We start from the raw sequence: 19,797 nt of genomic DNA, 5'->3' as shown, positions 1-19,797 counted from the left end.
TCCTTCTTTTTTAAACATCCAGTCTTTGTATTGATATATTTCACAGACTGTTCTCGTTTATCTGACACGCATAAAACAACAGGGTAAAAACATGCTGTGGTGAACTAAAACACTGTTTTTGTAGTCCAATTTCTCTACATTGTAGTCTTACAATGCAGATATAATGTTCCAAAAGTACCTCCTAACATAAATGAAACAAGTCTTTTCTTTTTTTTTTACATTGACTTTAATGACACTCTGGTGTAAAATACAAAATGCTATAATATATACCTCACATCATTTTTTATGTTTGTAAATCAGCAAGAATATTGTAAATCATAAAAACTCTTATTGGAGTTTCTTATCTTTGCTTTGCAGTTGCTAAGTTACCGGTAAGTTATACATAAATAAAATGTTTAGGCTACTAATAACTGAGAATTTATCCATAAATTCAATTTTATTCATTTCATACAAAACATGAAACCTTCAAGTCAAAAGCAGACCTTTAATAAATGCGGTTTATGTCCCGTACGATAGTTCGGGAGGATCACTGCTGGTCAGGCTGGATAAATTTTGCTTGTCAGCTTCCAAGCAGAGAGTCACCAAACACATTTCCGTAGGAGGTTTTGAGAAAATGGACGTAGTTCTGCAGGCTGCGGTTTGTCGAGTCCGACTGCTCCAGCCGGTCCTTCATATTCTGCAGCTGGCTCTGGAAGCGCCGCTCCATCTGGGAAACAAAGGCAGGGATACATTCCTACATCACAACATCATTTTTTCTCTGACCATCTTTGAGCATCATTATCATGTGATGTATCAGTTTCAGTACCAAAGCTGCCTTAAATCTGCCCAAATTTACTAAAAGGACAAAACCAGTGAAAGCAATAAGAGTCTCTGTGTGTCTTTGGACAAAGAAAAACAGGAGTGATGCGCACATTTACACACGTGTCACAGCAACAGTAACTTCTTCAAAGCATTTATGGGTGAGGAGTAGGGCTGCCACAAATGATTATTTTGATAGTCGACTAGTCACCGATTATTTTTGCGATTAGTCGACTAATCAGATCATTATCCATTGGACGTAAAACGTACAGCTTATTGCACCAGCAGCATCTGCTCTTATATAACTATCATTAGCTTAGAGCTTTAAGTGTTTAAGGTATGTGCTAACTAAAAATAAAGAAAAGATGAGAGTTTATTACATTTTAATGAATTTTGCAGATTGTTTCGATGAAGTTTAATAAACTCCTTGCTATCTAAAATATAACGGGACACCAGAGTATATTCTCCAGCATCTCACACTTCTGATAATCAGCTGTCTGCTTGATGTTTATTCAGCTGTGTGAAAACTACAACTTCTCTCAGCCAAACCGATTTACTCAGGAACAAATAAAATACTAAAAAAAAAAGTCAAACAATAACATTTTTAAGTTATCTAAGTGACTTATATATCATGTTTAACCTGAGTAGCGAAAGACGGCGGTGGGTTTGAAAACGATGTACCGGGAGTCCGGTGTTCTCAGCGGCTCTAGTTAGCCTTGCCCCCGGCTAACTATCGAGCTAGTGGGTAACAGACGTCTCCGAAAACGTCAGAGCGCTTTTGAAAATATGTGGTGTCTTGATAAACTCAGCAGATATTTGAGGTTTACACAGCTACATTCTCGCCTGAAAATATGTTAAACGTTTATTTTGTAACCCAGAAAGAATAATAAGAGTAATATTAAAACTAACTAGCTGCCGCCATTGTTGTAAACTGAGCTGGGCTGCGCTATGAATTCTGGGACACTGTTTCTTCTTCGGGGTTTAACGGCAGCTGGCATCCTTGTACATGCAGTGCTGCCATCTTCTGTTTCAGTCCGTTATTACACTCTTAAATCCTACTACTTATTCCTGCGTCTTTTGTGATCTTACAAAGCTTCAAACGACGCGTCGACTATTAAATCAGTCGTCGACGGTTTTGATAGTCGACGTAATCGTGACTAGTCGACTAATCGTGGCAGCCCTAGAGGAGCTGATGGTAAATAATGAACAATGAACCAGAGTAACAGAAATATATATAGAGAGAGTGAGCAGCTGCTGTCAGCTTGCAGCAAAGTTTACAAAGACTTCCAGATTTCCAGAGTGAGAAACCGAGCTGGGAGTTTGTCTTCATGCTTTTTCTTCATCCTGAAACTGCTGTGTGAAGCAGCGAGCAGCTGAAAGGATGACTGTCTTCACGTTTATGATTGCTGAACAGGTGGTTTAATGACGGACCGTGATTGGCTTTTTACCTGCGAAGGTTTTTATAGTGATTATAGTAACGAGCGCTGCTGCTGGAAATTTGACAACACATTTACGTTCACAACACCTGAGCTCGCCGTCTCCGTCATGTTGCCACTTGCTGCGCGAGGCTGGAGCTCCTCGGTGAGCTGTGACGGAGGAGCTGCTGTGTTATATCAAAAATCCTTGAAAGAGTAGTTGTCAAACAGCTAACAGTTCATCTGCAGAGGAATGGTTTATTTGAAGAGTTTCAGTCAGGTTTCAGAGTTCATCACAGCACAGAAACAGCTTTAGTGAAGGTTACAAATGATCTTCTTATGGCCTCTGACAGTGGACTCATCTCTGTGCTTGTCCTTCTTGACCTTAGTGCAGCATTCGATACTGTTGACCATAATATCCTATTAGAGCGATTAGAACATGCTGTAGGTATTACAGGTATTGCACTGCAGTGGTTTGTATCATATCTATCTAATAGACTCCAATTTGTGCATGTAAATGGAGAGTCCTCTTCACACACTGAGGTTAATTATGGAGTTCCACAGGGTTCAGTGCTAGGACCAATTCTGTTTACATTATACATGCTTCCCCTAGGCAGCATCATTAGAAGACATAGCATACATTTTCACTGCTATGCAGATGACACCCAGCTCTATCTGTCCATGAAGCCAGAGAACACACACCAATTAGTTAAACTGCAGGAATGTCTTAAAGACATAAAGACTTGGATGGCCACTAACTTTCTGCTTCTTAACTCAGATAAAACTGAGGTCATTGTACTCGGCGCTGAAAAGCTTAGAAATATGGTATCTAACCAGATTCTTACTCTGGATGGCATTACCTTGGGCTCCAGTAACACTGTGAGGAACCTTGGAGTCATTTTTGACCAGGATATGTCCTTCAACGCACATATTAAACAAATATGTAAGACTGCGTTCTTCCATTTGCGCAACATCTCTAAAATTAGAAATATCCTGTCTCAGAGTGACGCTGAAAAACTAGTTCATGCATTTATTACTTCCAGGCTGGACTGCTGTCATTCATTATTATCAGGATGTCCAAAAAACTCACTGAAAAGCCTTCAGTTAATCCAAAATGCTGCAGCAAGAGTACTGACAGGGACTAGAAAGAGAGAGCATATTTCTCCTGTTTTGGCTTCCCTTCATTGGCTTCCTGTTAAATCCAGAATTGAATTCAAAATCCTGCTCCTCACATACAAGGTCTTAAATAATCAGGCCCCATCTTATCTTAATGACCTTGTAGTACCATATCACCCTATTAGAGCACTTCGCTCTCGCTCTGCAGGCCTACTTGTTGTTCCTAGAGTATTTAAAAGTAGAATGGGAGGGAGAGCCTTCAGTTTTCAGGCCCCTCTTCTGTGGAACCAGCTTCCAGTTTGGATTCAGGAGACAGACACTATCTCTACTTTTAAGATTAGGCTTCAAACTTTCCTTTTTGCTAAAGCATATAGTTAGGGCTGGACCAGGTGACCCTGAATCCTCCCTTAGTTATGCTGCAATAGATGTAGGCTGCCGGGGGATTCCCATGATGCATTGAGTTTTTCCTTTCCAGTCACCTTTCTCACTCACTATGTATTAACAGACCTCTCTGTATTGAATCGTATCTGTTATTAATCTCTGTCTCTCTTCCACAGCATGTCTTTTATCCTGTCTTCCTTCTCTCACCCCAACCGGTCGCAGCAGATGGCCACCCCTCCCTGAGCCTGGTTCTGCCGGAGGTTTCTTCCTGTTAAAAGGGAGTTTTTCCTTCCCACTGTCGCCAAAGTGCTTGCTCATAGGGGGTCATATGATTGTTGGGCTTTTCTCTGTATCTATGAAGCGCTTTGAGGCGACATTTGTTGTGATTTGGCGCTATATAAATAAAATTGAATTGAATTGAATTGAATTTTAAACTTTTTTTTGAAAGGCTAGTTGGCCTTAATCTTCAAATATTTTACATGAACACGTGGTCCTAACTATGTTTTTATTTGCAAATGAGTGAAAAGTGACTCCCGCTCCACCTTTCTCCATGTTTGCCACAGGTTTCAAACACCTCTGCTGACTGCTGTAGAAGGTTGGTGGAACTGTTGCCACTGACCCAAATGGGCCAGAAGGAGCTTTCCTGAAATACTTTTGTGCTGGCCTCTTGGCTTTATCGAAGCCTGCCCGCATATGTAGAAGCATTCATCGGTGACTTACTTCCTCCTTGTTTCGCTGCAGTTGGCTCAGCTCCGTTTTGGCTCGGCTCAGCTGGCTCTGGAGGTCCAGGGCTTTAGACTGAGATGATCTCTCTTTGGCTAAAACCCTCTGCATGCTGTCGTCTACCTGCAGGCCGAACGTGAAAAATAAACATATGAGCACCAAAATCCTTCAGGAAAAACTGATGATTTCGTTTCTTTGACCTTATCTTTAGTGAGTGTGTACAAACACCTAAATCAAAGCTTTAGTTTTTACCCCAGTTTAACTCAATGATCAGCAGTCAGTGTGGACGTGGACACAGCTCACATTGAGGAGGTGTAAAATCTGGATCATCAGTTTAATACAGAACAGAAACACCAACCAAAGTTTTGAGCCTTAACAGGATTAATCGCGCAAATATATATAAAAAAGTCTGATTTAATTGACTTCATTTTGCTCAATCACAAGTTAATACATTTGTTTCGCCATTTAAGTTAAAGATTGCTTGCTGTGTTCAGCTCTGACTGACCCACAGACCAATGAAGGAGAGATGGAAATCATTAGATTTTTTTGACCACATCAATGTGAAATTAAATGCACTGATTTATATTGCCTGCAATAAGTAATGTATCTAGTAACAAAGTCGACTGATTGATTTTCTAATCTCAGTTGCAGTCTAAGTTTTTACTGCTTTAATTGCAGACGTAACAGCAGTCTAAACACCTTCTGCATCACCAAGTTAATGCGTGCAAGCTGTGTGTCAGTGTTTGCACAGCAGGACTTCACTCAGTGACGTTAGTGAGATACAGATCAACAGTGTGCATGAATAAAACATCCATCCCTCCCAATCCGGGGACAGGTATAAAACCTTTTAAATCAAAATAAAAGAATTAGTGACACTGTGGAGCCTGATTTTAAACCAAAACTCCAAACGCAACCTGCTTCACAAAAGCTTAAGTGTTCAGCACCAAACTCAAAAAAATGAAACTGGGTAGTTGTTAAATTTACAAAATTCAAACTTGTAATGTGAACCAAATAATTTCCTGTTTCTGTGGTGAACGTAATTAAATCATGTAGGATCTGCATGAAATCCAGCAACTTAATTTATTCTTGTTGAGATGACAGGATACAATCTAGTAAGAGTGGTTAGTTGCCTGGATTCACAAAATTCACAAGATCACACAAGAGTTCAAACCACAGGAAAATCACCGAGGTTAGAAGAGACAGACAACCATACACACACAACGTACATGCCTCAGCTATTTATTGTGGTTTTTAAAATTCTATATAAAGCCTTGTAATCGTAGTTTCCCTATTTTTTTGAAGTCTAGATTGACAGCTCGGTGGCACAGTGGTTAGCACTGTTGCTTCGCAGCAAAAAGGTCTTGGGTTCAAATCTGCAATCTGGCCAAGTTTGCAGTGGGTTCTCTCTGGGTGCTCTGGTTTCCTGCCGCAGTAATTAGGGTTAAGTTAATTGGTGTTTCTAAAATATCTGTGAACATGAGGGCAAATGGTTGTCTGTCTCTCTGTGATAGACTGGTGACCTGTCCAGTATTCTGACTCCCACCCCATCACATCTGGGATAGGTCCCAGCCTCACTGCAACCCTGGTAAAGATAAGAGGATGGATGGAGTGCAAGTTATTATAAATCCATTAACATTTTATGTTAACCAGACTCTAGACTTTGTTGAACACTCCAAAAAAATAACTCTTTAAATTAACTTAAAATAAATGGATTTCTATTACGAATAAGCATGTTTTGTTGCACTAACGTAATTTGCATGGGTTGGATCAAATCAATTAAATTAAGTTGGACTCAACTGTAGTAAAACAGTTGATTCATCATTAATTAATCAAGTTAGTCCAACTCAAGTACAATAAGTTGGAATAACAGAATTGCATAATGCTAAAATAAAGCAATTTAATTACATTTAATTTTACGTGGAAATTCTTTCCATGATTTTTTTATGTTCATTCAAAGAGTTATTTTTTTGAGTGCAGTAACCATGGCAATCTCTTAACATCCTCCAGGTCACTGCTGAACACTTTAGAGTTTGGGAAGTCCTGGATCATGAGTGATGCTACCTGTCAAATCACTTCTCTTACATGCATTTTCTTTTACAGTTATTCTATTAGGAGATTTTTATTGGGTGAGGTAGATGTGAACCAAACCGCCACTTCTAACCGGTTCAGCAGCATCTTGGTAGCTGTTAAGAAGTTGAAGGAGAGCCACCGTCTTGATACTGAAACCTCTGGCTTTAAGCTCATCGCACATCACTAACCCATTCACCCGTCTGGTGTGTGATGTTTGGTGGAACTGTGAGACCTCCGTGACTCCACGTGTCTGTACCTGTTTCTGTGCGTCGTCCAGAGTTTGCTGCAGTTGTCTGGACAGGACGCTGCACTCGTGACTCTTCTCCTGCAGCTGCTGCTGGATGCTGTGGATACTGGCTTCCTTCGAAGCGAGAGATTGAGACGTCTCTCTGTTTTCTGCCTTCAAGCCCTCCAGCCTCCTGCAACAAATCTAGTGTCAAAGCTTGGAAAAGATCAGATATAATACAGATTTGTCTGTATTACTGTAGGATCTTTACAATATAAAGCACCTTGAGGCACCTGTTGTTGTGATTTGGCTCTGCGGTATATAAATAAACTTGAATTGAATAAGACTGTTACCTCTCGAAGTTGTACACTTTCTCCTTCAAGACGTTGTTTTCCTCCTGCAGCAGCAGGTTCCTCTGCTGAAGCGTCTCCAGCTGAGTGCCTTGCTGCTCCACCTGCAAAGGAAAACGTTTAGTGGAACATGTCAGCCATGACGGGTTCCCGGGGACACTCTGCATGGATTATATTCATCAAACTTGTTAATCTTTCCAGATTTTTAAGTATGCTGGGTCTTTTGGGCCTGAATGAAACCTCTACCTTGTGCCTGACTTCAGAGAGGGCCGAGTTATTCTCCACGTTCCTCCTCTCGTGTGCGTCAGCCTCCTGCTGGGCTTCTCGGAGCTGCTGCTCGGTCTTCCTCAATCTGTCCGGGAGAGTCTCGAGCTCTCTGAGCCGCCCCAGCAGCTCCCGCCTCACCTGCTCCTTCTCCCTGTCCAGGCTGACGTGCACGTCTAGCGCCTCCTTCTGCACCGCCTCCAGCTTCAGGCAGTACTCCTCGGACTCCAGGCGAGCCTGCTGGACCTGCAGAGAGGTTTGTCACCCCGACACGGGTTCGATTTCAGCACAGAGACTTTAAAGTCATTTTTAAAAGTTATAATATGTAAGATCAAAGTACCATCTGACTTTCCTCAGACTTTCATGTTAAATCTGTATTTAAAGCGAGCGTATCTGTACCTTCTTCTTGTACTTCTCCACCAGGTTTTCATACTTCCTGATCGATGCTTTCAGCTGACGAGCTTCAGACTGAAGCCCTCGCTGTGTCTCCTCAGAAGACGTCAGCTGACTCTAAATGTGATGCATGTTTATCATAAACTACACACAAATACATTTCCCTTAGACCACAGAAGCTTGAAACAACATTAGCTGTTGGTTTGTCTTTAACGGTTTTTATTTCATATCAACCGAATTCACAGCGTGCTGCTAACTCTCCTGAACATACCTTGAGGCTTTGATTGTGCAGCTTGGTGGAGGCGTTTTCGGCACTGAGATGATGCAGCTGATCCCGGAGCTCCTCCCTCTCCGTCCGACTCTTCTCCTCCGCTGACTGAAGCTGAGCGTGCAGCTCGATCACCTGACTGTGACATAGACAGGTATAAAAGGTTACTTTACTCAACAACCACAATTTTAAAGTAACATTGTTTCAGTTTCTGGCCATAACACAGATGCTGCAACGCCAAAGTGTCAGTAGCCTCAGTTTCAGTACCAGTTTGTGTCAAGTGACTCCCTCTGGGCCTGAAAAATGGAAATAAAAAATAAAAAAGCGCAGGATACAAAGAAGTTTTTGGTTTCTACGGCTTTCTCCCTCCTTTATAAAAACTGTGTGATGGGTGATTTTGTAGGGTGGGAGGGTTAGCAGTCATCTTACTGCCTGTGATTTCAAGAAGCAGAAGCAGATAAAGAGATACCAGAGAGCTGATTTCCCAAGTCCAGCATGAACAGGAGGAACATAGATTATACCAGTCACAGATCCTTGTTTACCTACAGTAATGAACAACCTTAAGTGTACGATATCAGCTGCTGAGGTGTACGAGTCCGCTGCCACCTGGGCCTCTCTACAGCCTCGTACACGTTCTGCTGTGGCGGGATTTTTCGACAGGGTTACAGTAAAAAAACACAGTCAAAGGTCTGTTTTCCAACCAAATGACCCTATGCTGCCCACCGCTTCCACATCCTTTTCTCCTCATTCCTTAAATTGGGTTTCCATTTAACATATGTTATCCAATCCAATCCAATCCAATTTTATTTATAAAGCACTTTAAAATACCCAGCACAGGAACAAAGTGCTGTACAGAAAATAAGTTAAAACAATAGAATAACAGAAAACAGCAAAATAAATAAATAAAACACATAAAACATAAAATTAAAACAGCCCTATATTAAAACAAAAACAAGATAAAACAGCATCGAATCACCTAAAAACAACTAAAATAAAAAATAAAAAACCAACATCTCACGTGGTGTCAAAGGTCAGGGTAAAGAGGTGGGTTTTCAAGAGTGACTTAAAAACAGATAAAGAACTGGCCTGTCTGATCTCTAAAGGAAGCTCGTTCCACAGTTTTGGAGCTGCTACAGCAAAAGCACGATCTCCTCTAAGTTTACGCCCAGTCCTGGGTATCTTCAGGAGCAGCTGATCAGCTGACCTGAGAGAGCGGGTGGGTGTATAAGGCTGTAGCAGCTCAGAGAGATAAGATGGAGCGAGGCCATGGAGAGCTTTAAAAGTAAATAAAAGAATTTTAAAATGAATCCTAAAAGAAATGTGCAGCCAGTGAAGTGAAGCTAAAACAGGGGAAATGTGCTCAAACTTTCGAGTGCCCGTTAAAAGACGAGCTGCGGCATTTTGCACCCTCTGTAGACGACTAATATATAATGTGCTGAGCCCAATATAAAGTGCATTACAGTAATCCAGCCGAGTGCTAACAAAGGCGTGGATCACTGTCTCAAAGTGCTGCCGTGAAAGAATTGGCTTTATTTTTGCCAGCTGCCTGAGGTGAAAGAAGCTAGATTTTACCACTGCTTTTATCTGATTATCAAACTTCAGATCACAGTCCACTTTGACCCCCAGGTTTGTGACAGTTAAAGGAAGAAAATGTTTAAAGTCCAGTAAAGGTATGCTTGTCTGATATAATCACAGCTGGTTTCACCTGCCTTGCACACTGAAGCATCTCCAAAAGTGCTGCAGACTAAGCTGCAGGGTTGTCAGTGTGTTGTCACCCCTCCCCCCACCCCCGAGGTTTCTCCTTTAATCCTGGAAGGTCTCGGTGTGTCGGAGCAGCTCCTGCGGCCTGTCCTAGGATCCTCATCCCACAACGTCATTCCTCCACAGACTACAGCTCCCCTGCTCTGCCTCCTCTGTGCGACCTTAGAGAGGTCTCCTCCTCATGCGACCTGTGACAAAGAGATTTAAGAAACCTCTGCATCCATCTCCAGCTGGAAAGGTGAACGCAACTCCACCCTGTTTGTCAGCATTTGGCTTTTCTCTCCAAAGCCACTTCCATTTCCTCCTCCCATGGAACAGCCGGCTCTGCCACCGTGGCTATTCTGGAGGACGTGGACCAGACCAGGATATCTGGCTGATATCTGGAGGAACTGAACCAGCTCAGTGCAAGCTCAGCCGTGCCTGGGGCATCCTCCAGATATGGACCATGTGATGGCCCCGCTGCCCCCAGCTCTCTTGCTAATACTGGCTCTCAGCTTTGGTCTTGTAGCTTTCCTCTTCCATCTTGATGACTTCTGATATGGCAAGATGTTTCCTTTTCTTCATGGTAGCCTTAGACTAGAAATTCTGCCCACTTTGAACTGAAGAGGGCCAGACTAGTGAAACCACGTGATAAATGTGTGAAATTACAGAAAAAGTTCTGTTTGTTGATTCCCCAGACTGTCCCATAATTATAAAAACAACATTTCTTACATATCAAATAAGGAGACAGACATTTCTATTAGGGATGCAACGATACCAATTTTTTCAAACCGATACGATACCGATACTTGGATCTGAGTACTTGCCGATACAGAGTACAAAAAACGTACTTTTACCACACACACAAATACAATGAATTGGAAGACAGGTTTTATTTTATTCCCTGCCGATAAAAAATAAAATCTTAATAAAAATGACCACAAAAAAATTTCAAGTGAAAAATAAGCACTTCTGTTAAATTATTGCAGAGTCTCCACATTGTAATTTAACAAAATATCACTGAACTATTGGCACTGTCCCGAGCTTTCAGAATAATAAATAAACACTTCTGTTTGGAATAAAATAAATACAAATTAGGTTTGCGAATAAATTAAACTTTTAAATTATTGCAGCGTGTCCATATTGTAAACAAACAAACAAAATAATTATTATAAAATAAATAATAAAATAATAATTGGCCCCCTAGTGGCCAATCTAAAGAACTACAACATAAATGACAAGCCACCCTCTGATTAATGAAATAAGGTGGTATCGGTTAACTTTTACGAGTATGAGTACACACACATTTTACAGTATCGGCCCCGATACCCGATACCAGTATCGGTATATCCCTAATTTCTATAGTAGATAGTGAAAAAGCAGGGACTTTTTGTCATGTAATTGTTTATTTGTTACTTAATTACTTTGGTGTACTATGAAATAGAAATGGGGAGGGTTCCTTTATCAATAAGAAAAGTTGTCAAACTTATGAAAATACAGTTACAAAGTCAAAATCTATGTACTCCTTCATATTTTCCAAAGCTGTCTAGTGGGCCGGATTTGAGTCTTTGCAGGGCCGATTCTGGCCCTCAGGCCTTATGTTTGACACCCCTGCCTTAGACATCTCATTGTTGTCATCTTCCAGGTCTCCAGCAAACCAGACAAAGTTGGACTTGAAATTTCTTATGAAGACATAAATTTGAAACTGACCACGGCCGCCTTAAATTTCAGGGTGACTCACATTTTGTCCGATGATGCTGGGCTACATTTATCGATTTATTTACAGAAACAAGGAGAACTAAATGAGCGTTTCCATGAATGCACTCACTGTTTGAGAGCAGAGATTTCCTGTTCTAGCTGTCCTTTAGCCGCTGCCTCCTTGGAGTGGCGGAGACACCAGTCACTGGATGTGGACAGAGCCTGAGCCAGCTGGGACTCCTTTAAGAAAAAACAAAAACACTCACACACTTTCTTCTTTTGTTTTTGACCTTATTTATTATTTCAAGTGCTCCTCATAAACAAGTCACCTTCAATAAGGTGAACAGGTGAAAGAGAATGAACAGAGTGAGCAGGACGTGTCTGTATGCCTGTTACAGGCTCAGGCAGACTGCTGTTCCTTCAGCAGGCAGTCCTCACCTCTGTTGCTTGTGTGTTTCACTGGAAACTTGCCACTTGGCCAAGCGGCTCTCCTTTGAATCAGATTTGCATAAACCACGTGATCGGACAAGACACCGCAGAGAAAACTCATTTGCATGCAGAAGAAACCACACAGAGGTGTGACGGTCACGCAAAGGAACCAACATGTTTTCTCCATCTATAATCTACCGCAATACCAGAAAATGATGAAATACTGTGAAAAGATTTTTAAAAATATGGATTGGAAAATAGTTTAGTTCATCACAGGATCTAATGTAGGTAATGTGTGACTTTAGGAAACCAGTGACCAGGTTTAATCACACGGCCTGCACATACTGACCTTTTCCTGAAGTTTGTCCGCGAGCTGCCTGGCGGCCTCCTCGGCTCGCTCTGCCTGCTCGGTGAGCAGGGCCAGACTTCTCTGCTCGGCCTCCCTCTGCTCCCTCAGAGTTTGCAGCTCCTCCTGAAGCACCTGGAGCTCCTTCTGCTGCTGCTCCTGGCTCTGATGCATCCTCTACAGAGAGAGAGACAAGCAGGAAAGCTGGTTTAAAGAGTAATGAATGCTAAAGGGTGAGTTTAGGATTCGGAATTACCTTCACTGGCAAAGTGTGCACATCAAAAGACTCTTGTTGTTACTTATTCGACATGCACTGTTATGTGGACGATTTACAACAAAGAAAACATATGTTCAGAACAAGGACGAGGGAAACAAAGCAGCTAAAGTGCTGCTATAAACTTTAAAAAGATCGTGCCAGACTTACTTTTCCTGGGAAAAGCCTCTTCTGGCTTAAAGAAAGAGCTTCAGTGTCTGTTTTGTAACTGAAAAGTGTGAACACTTGTATATTTGTGGCCAATCTAAACCCATTACTGAACCACACTCGTGAAAGCTGAACATGAGCATAGTGGAGGCTTCATTGCTCCAGGTTTTAGTCACATTTCCACAGAGATCATCCATAATGAAAACTGCAGTCACACAAGTTTCCCTTCTGTATCAGATCTGTGTGACTCAAACCTTCACAGAACGTGTCAAGATATCTCAATCGTACAACATGTAATACATGCAGCCTCGCGTGCAATGCAAAAACAATACAGGAGCAATGCACACACTTGGCACGATAACTGAGAGTCAAAGAAATATTGTTTCATGTTCTTACACGTACGTAAGTCAGCTCTTACTCACAGATTTCAAGATTATGCAGCTGTAATAAATCAGCCCTCCTCTTTCTGAGCTGTGAGATTGATCCAGAGCCTCGCATTTATCCGCACACAGAGGAGTTTGCCTTCATGTTAGAACATACTGATTCTCCTTCAGCTGGCTCTCACTGACCCTAACTGCTGTTTCTGGGGAGAAACATGTGCCAGTGCCTATTTCAGTAGATTACTTGCTCCCTCATTGGATCACTCTTTTTTTGACCTGCTAGTTTGTGCTGTTTTCAGCAGATTGCAGATTCCTCCAGGAATTGCAATGGTCATTTGGTGTTCAGTTGGTGTTGATGTCTGGAACAGTGTAAACACTGGATGTAGTAACTTCACCCTGGGGGTACAGGTGTTAAGATTAGTCATATATCCTGTTTACTGAAGTTCACAGCTAAACAGGTGGAATGAATTAGAGTTTGGAGGAAGCCACACGGTGGCTGATGGTCTGGTTGTGTTTTTACTTTTTTTTTCTTTACAACCTCCATTTTATTACCGTATTTCCCGGACTACAAAGCGCACCTGAATATTAGCCGCACAAGCTAAAATCAGGGGAAAATCCTGTTTTGTACATACATTAGCCGCACCTGACTAAAAGCCGCAGGTGTTTCAATGTTGACTTATCATATGTAAGAGAATATGCACAAAGGGAATTGTCAGGAAAGAGATGGCTGTTTGGAGACACACCCCTTTTATTAATATTTTGAAAAACAAGTTATGGGTACATATTTGCATAACTCTTTAGGTATATGTACAAGTAGCGGTAATTACAAGTACCAAACATGTACTGTGCTTCATAAATGAGTAACAAATGTAGTACATAACAATAACCTACAGCACACCAGAAAAATAGATTCGGACTACCTTTTAGGCTCAGGTGCAGTGACACGGCTTTAACAAGAAGAAAAGTCAGTCATTCACCACCATCTTCCTGCGCACTAAAACCACCAAAGTCCTCTTCTCCAGTGTCAGATAGAACAGGCTCAGGATGGCTACGTCATCCACTCTCAGCTTCTTTCCTTCGTTGTCACTTTCAAAACCAAACAAATCCTCGTTGTCAGTGTCAGAGTCGAACACCCTCAGAAGGGGTCCAGCCCTTCGAAATCCGTTGGCGATCATGGATGTTTTCACATTTTTCCACGCTGTCAGAATCCACTGGTGGAGTTGAGCATAACTTGCTTTTTGCAAGTTTATCGCCGCTCATCATCCACGCCTCCCGCTGAATGCGTAGCGCTACTTTGTTTGTTTTTCGCGCTACTTGTACGGCACTATGTTGCCTGGCGGATGGACATGTGACCAACATACCACTCTTGAACCCCGATACTGTGTATCTGATCACATGCCCATCCGCCAGGCAACGTAGTGCCGTACAACAGTGGAACAAACAAAACAAATCGTCTTACGATATCACAAAAATCATGGACAATCCATAGAAAAGCCGCACCTGACTAAAAGCCGCAGGGTTCAAAGCTTGTGCAAAAAGTAGCGGCTTATAGCCCGACAATTACGGTATATATTGTATATTCATTCAGTGTAACTTGTTTTCAGGCATTTTTAAACGTAGATGAAAATAAAGTGTTACAAGTATTTGCTATGGCAGACCCCAGGTTTTGCACCAAATGTGTCTTTAGATTCCTTCATGTGGCATTTTTGGCAGTTAAACTGCAGAACTTTGCACTCTCACTTGTGCATTTTTGTGCGATCGCATTAATTGCATTGACTAGTAAATGTGGCCTGAGATATCAAAAGGGTTTTTTAAGTCTTTGGTTGTAGTCTATGTCTGCTTGTTCCAGTGTGTTAATGCATATGATCGCGTTCTGTGTTAACAGACCTGAATCTGAGCGGCCAGTCGGGTCTTTTCTGTCTCCGCTCGGCTCAGCTGAGACTCCAGGTGGCTGCGAGTTGACTCCAGGATTCTTGAAAGCTCCTCGGTTGTCTTCACATTGTCCTGCAATGAGAGAGGCGAGCGGAGGATGAGCGGGAGAGATCATTAAGGGTGCGCACGTCTGTCTGAGAGGTATCAGTTAGTTGTGGAAAACCTTTTCAAAGTCCAAATGCTCTGCAAGCTTCGAGGCCTCTTTCTCCTTGTGGGTGAGTTTGGCCAGAAGGCGCTGCAAAAGAAGAAACGTCTTCTCAGAAATTTTCTCTGATGTAAAATGAGGTAAAAAGCGGGTGATAATCACTCACCATGTTGTCTGCTTCACTGTCGGCCAGTCTCTCTCTCAGGGTGTCTGTCTGTTCTGACCTCGCCAGCGATTCCCGCTGTGGATACAGTAAAAGTCAGGAGTGAATAAAGGCACGCTGACAGTCCCACTCCTTAATCTCCAAAAGTTGATTCTGTTCATCTGGACGTAGCGTTTTGTGGGAGAAACGTTTCGTCACTCATCCAGGTGACTTCTTCAGTCTCAGCTGACTGCAGGTTTCCAATCTTATAAACAGTACATTTGCATAATGACTGAAACCAGCCCACTGAAGGAACAATGGGCTGGGAATGTTTGTCTTCTTCCTGTACCTCATGTTCGCTCCACTCTCTGAGGAGCTGTCGGAGGCCGTGGTGTGTGTTATCAAACATCTCGATCTTTTCCAACAACAACTTCTGCTGCCGTTCCAGAGAAGCTGCGTGCAGTTTTGATGGCGTCTTGTCCTAAAACATAAATAAACATGTACATCCAAACATGTCCTAATCTATTCCTTCTGCCTCATTTCTTCATCCACTTGATTTCTCAGTAAAATATCTTCCAGTGCAGGTTTTACCTTGGCAAAGCTGTCCATAGTTTCCTTCAAAGCTGTCAGCTGATTGGCTACAGCTACGCCGTCAATTTCTGCTTCAACGAGGGCTCTCAGGAGCACATCTGCCCCTCTGTGTTGACCTCGAGGATCTGACCTGTAAACAAAGCAGACCTGAAATATCATTGTGTGCATCAGCAGAAAGTATATTGGAGTAAAAGTTGGCCTTATTATTCTCATTTCCTCTACTAGAGTATCGTTGCAGGGTTAGGGTTAACCCTAACCCTTCCTGCCCCAAATGGAGGAGTTCAAGTATCTCGGGGTCTTGTTCGCGAGTGATGGGAGAAGGGAGTCGGAGATCGACAGACGGATTGGGGCTGCAGTAATGCGGATGCTGCACCGGTCCGTCGTGGTGAAGAGGGAGCTGAGTGTAAAAGCGAAGCTCTCAATTTACCGGTCGATCTACATCCCTACCCTCAGCTGTGGCCACAAGCTGTGGGTAGTGACCGAAAGAACGAGATCGCGGATACAAGCGGCAGAAATGAGCTTCCTCCGAAGGGTGGCTGGCCTCTCCCTTAGAGATAGGGTGAGAAGTTCGGCCATCCGGGAGGGGCTCAGAGTAGAGCTGCTGCTGCTCCACATCGAAAGGAGCCAGCTGAGGTGGTTCGGGCATCTGATAAGGATGCCTCCTGGGCGCCTCCTGGGTGAGGTGTTCCAGGCATGTCCCACCGGGAGGAGGCCCCGGGGCAGACCCAGGACACGCTGGAGAGATTATATCTCTCGGCTGGCCTGGGAACGCCTTGGTGTTCCCCCGGATAAGCTGGAGGAGGTGGCTAGGGAGAGGGAGGTCTGGGCCTCTTTGCTTAGGCTGCTGCCCCCGCGACCCGGCCTCGGATAAAGCGGATGAAGATGGATGGATGGATAAATCCACTTGTTCTCCTTCTCTTCCCCTGACTGCCAACACTGTGTGATTCCTCTGGTACCCAGTCCCCGTTCCAGTTGATCTGCATCAATCACACCACCTGTTTAAAGGTGCAGCAGTTATTCAGGGCACCCTTGATTCTGGGTGAGCAGCCTTCTGCTACGCCACCTTTCTCAGTGTTGTGCTGGTAACCATGCACACTGGTAGTTTATCAGGCATTTGACATACTTATCTCTACCAATAGAGGTGCTACTTGGAGATGCATTTAGTTCATTTAGTCCACAGGTGTCAAACTCCAGTCCTTGAGGGCCGGTGTAGTGAAACTTTTCCATGTGTCCCTGCTGTAACACACCTGAATAAAATTAGTAGGTCATTAGCAAGACTATAGAACTTGACTGCTGGAGGACTGGAGTTTGACACCGCTGGTTGTTAAGTCCATTAAATTGTAAAATAAATAAATAAAATTAACTAAAACACCTTAATCTATGAACATTAGCTCCCAAGAGGTACTTGTGGTTATTTTCATTTGTTTGTTTTGAATAGCACCCTCTCACTGTTAGTTCTCCTCCTTTTATTGCTTTACAAAGAAATGTGTAAAAACTTGTTGCCACCCATTAAAGAGACTTCTGCAACACAAAGATTACAGTAGAAGACTTTTGTAGTAAAAAGGTTTTTTGGCAGATTTACCAAATGAAAAAAAATCGGATTTAACTGCATATTCTTCCGTTGCAGCTTTTACATTATAGGAATAGGAGAAATGGCACTCATCATCAGTAATTTCATTATTCATTTTGCCTAATCATTGCTATAACATGAATTGGTTCATGTTATAGCTCACTGGAGCATTTGTTTCGTGCTCCAGTGAGAAGATTCAGAGACACTGTACAACTAAACCATTTTGGTTAAACTTCCTCTGGATATCAGGTCACTAGTACAAATGTTTGTGTGTCAGACTGCTGAAGCTGTACGTACTTCCTCAAACGGCGAAAGCTCTCTTGCTCTCTAAGTAGGATGCTGAGGTCCTTGGACACTGCATCCAGCTCTTCCTCCTGCTCCTCTGCTTCGTTCTGATGTCTGATCCCATTTTCTGTCTGATGCCGCACTCGGCTCGTCTAATCACAACAAACAGAAATACGGTTCAGGGATCAGCCTCAAAGAAGACAGAAATAAACTGAGAACAGCTGCACCTACCAAAAGAAACAAGGTACATGTTCATCAAACTATCCTCAACTGTGTCTTAGAAAAAATAAAATTATGTTTAATCCTCAAATTAAAGCCAAAAAGGTGGTCCTGTCTTAGGCTCTCTATGATTAATACATCCCAGTCAGTGAGGGGTTGACCAGATGCGTCTGTCATATACAAATATTATTAAGGAGGGGAACTTCTTGCTCTCTATGATGTGCAGGGTGTTGTGGGAGTTGAAGTCTTTTAACGTCTGCTACGTTAGCCACTGTAGCAGGCGTGTGCCAGTCGTTCTTTGTGTGATTAAGTGTTTGTGGGTTAAAATGTATCCAACTCCTTTTATTCAGCTCACTATTTTTATTCTTTCTATGTCTGTGGATATTTATGACATTTTTCTCTTGCCCTGGACATCATTTTTAAGATCCTCAAGTCCCAGGGTTGTAGTTTTTTTTATGTCTTGCTTAAATTCTACTTCTTTTACTTCATTTCTACTTTTTCTTGTAAATGGCCCCTTGTAAATGTTGTGCATATTGTGCCATCAGTGGCAGGTAGACAGCATAACAGAAGAACATTGCTCTAACATATCAAAATAAGGAATATAAGCTCAAAGTGATATATGAATACTCTTTGCGTGGGTAGTTCGGATGGTCCATGGTAATGGATATCAGCTACCTTTGTTAATTTGTAAATCAGCCCTAAAATGAGAGTATAGGTTCTGGTTGTAGTCTTTTTGATACTTTCGGTACATCTGTTTTGTTAAAGAAACAAGCTGCTGCCAGAAAATCTTTCCTCTCCACAGGTACATTTAACAGAGATGAACAGTAATAAGAGACCTGGCACTTGTGGGAGTCCACATCTCTTCTGCAGGACAGCCTTCCTGGAGGAATCCACGGCTTCCGGACCTTTGGTCTACCTCCATCGCCCTTCACCTGGGCACCTTTTTCCCGACTCTTTAGAAAAGGTAAACAGATTCAGATGAAACGCTTCAAGACTTAACGTGGCGTCCTGTTCCTCTGGAAACTTTGAAAGCTTGCGAAAAGGTGGGGTGAGGGCTGTCTAGAAGAAAACTAACAAATCTTTGCAGCAGAAATACGACATGTGATTAACATCAGCAGTATTTCACCCGAATCTATAAAGTACAGTAACCTGTGGGGTTTTGCTGGGACTCCTCCTCATGTGAACATGTATAGGTGTAGTCTCCAGTACGTGGAGGTGAACCGGTGGCGGCGACGGAGGTGAATCCCGGGTTTTCATTCTCATAAACCCCGTTTGGGCACATTAATGACCCGTTAAAATAAGTATTAAAAAGCACATTTTTACACACAGTCTGCTTCCAAGATGAATCTCGGCTTCTCCCTGTAAAGAAAACGGTTGTTTGGCTTGACAAACGACCGGCCTGATGATTGGCTCGTTTGCAAGATCCCGCTTTGTGATTGGTGGAGAGGAATGTTTTGTGCAAGCGTTGTCCGTGGAAACCATTAAAAGTAATCGTGAAGTCCAGGCTGCCTTTAGGTGGTGTCGGAAAAAATCCAAATAAATTAAACCCTTCTTAAATGGTTTCACGCGTCAATTGGAATAGGAATAATCTATCTCTTAAACGTTATAAAATCAGATTAGTTGTTACATATTTATAGCAACAATGGAGCTGCAGCAGATACCTTTGTTGTGACGGTTTCGGGAATTGCGTTTGAAACCATGTAACGTGAACGCAGCACAAAACCGTTATAACAAAAAAAATTAAACCAGACCAAAAAAAAAATGAACGTATTGTTAAATGCTTTACTTTTCACATTCAGATCATGTATACCGGTGGCTTTTCTGCTAAAGTAAATAGCCGTTTTCCAGTTAAATAACACCGCAGTGTTCGACGTCTGAGATGAGCTAGAGATGAA

General features: G+C 42.5%; 1 protein-coding gene across 2 annotated transcripts; it reads right to left on the bottom strand.

Moving 5' to 3' along the window:
- Nucleotides 1-202: 202 nt before the first annotated feature.
- On the bottom strand, nt 203-19,432 carry LOC146506216 (outer dense fiber protein 2-like). 2 transcript variants are annotated; one of them, XM_085181161.1, is made up of 17 exons: nt 19,052-19,306; nt 18,739-18,855; nt 17,696-17,835; nt 15,829-15,958; nt 15,587-15,718; nt 15,262-15,336; nt 15,114-15,185; nt 14,906-15,022; nt 12,221-12,394; nt 11,573-11,682; nt 8,008-8,143; nt 7,743-7,853; nt 7,326-7,589; nt 7,083-7,183; nt 6,760-6,922; nt 4,431-4,556; nt 203-706 (listed from the first exon to the last, which is right to left on the bottom strand). In XM_085181161.1, the coding sequence occupies exons 1-17, from the start codon at nt 19,163-19,165 to the stop codon at nt 560-562; spliced, it is 2,229 nt and encodes a 742-aa protein (XP_085037287.1). In that variant the 5' UTR covers nt 19,166-19,306; the 3' UTR covers nt 203-559. The 2 variants fall into 2 exon arrangements, 1 of the variants encoding a protein (XP_085037287.1); XR_014877339.1 differs by lacking the exon at nt 203-706 and adding an exon at nt 4,686-6,015 and having other exon boundaries at nt 4,442-4,556; nt 19,052-19,432.
- Nucleotides 19,433-19,797: the final 365 nt, after the last annotated feature.

Source organism: Neolamprologus multifasciatus, chromosome 12, assembly GCF_963576455.1.
Source record: "Neolamprologus multifasciatus chromosome 12, fNeoMul1.2, whole genome shotgun sequence".
Taxonomy (NCBI): Eukaryota; Metazoa; Chordata; class Actinopteri; order Cichliformes; family Cichlidae; genus Neolamprologus; species Neolamprologus multifasciatus.
Note: the sequence above shows the minus strand (reverse complement) of the source record. Positions and strands in the feature narration are given on the sequence as shown.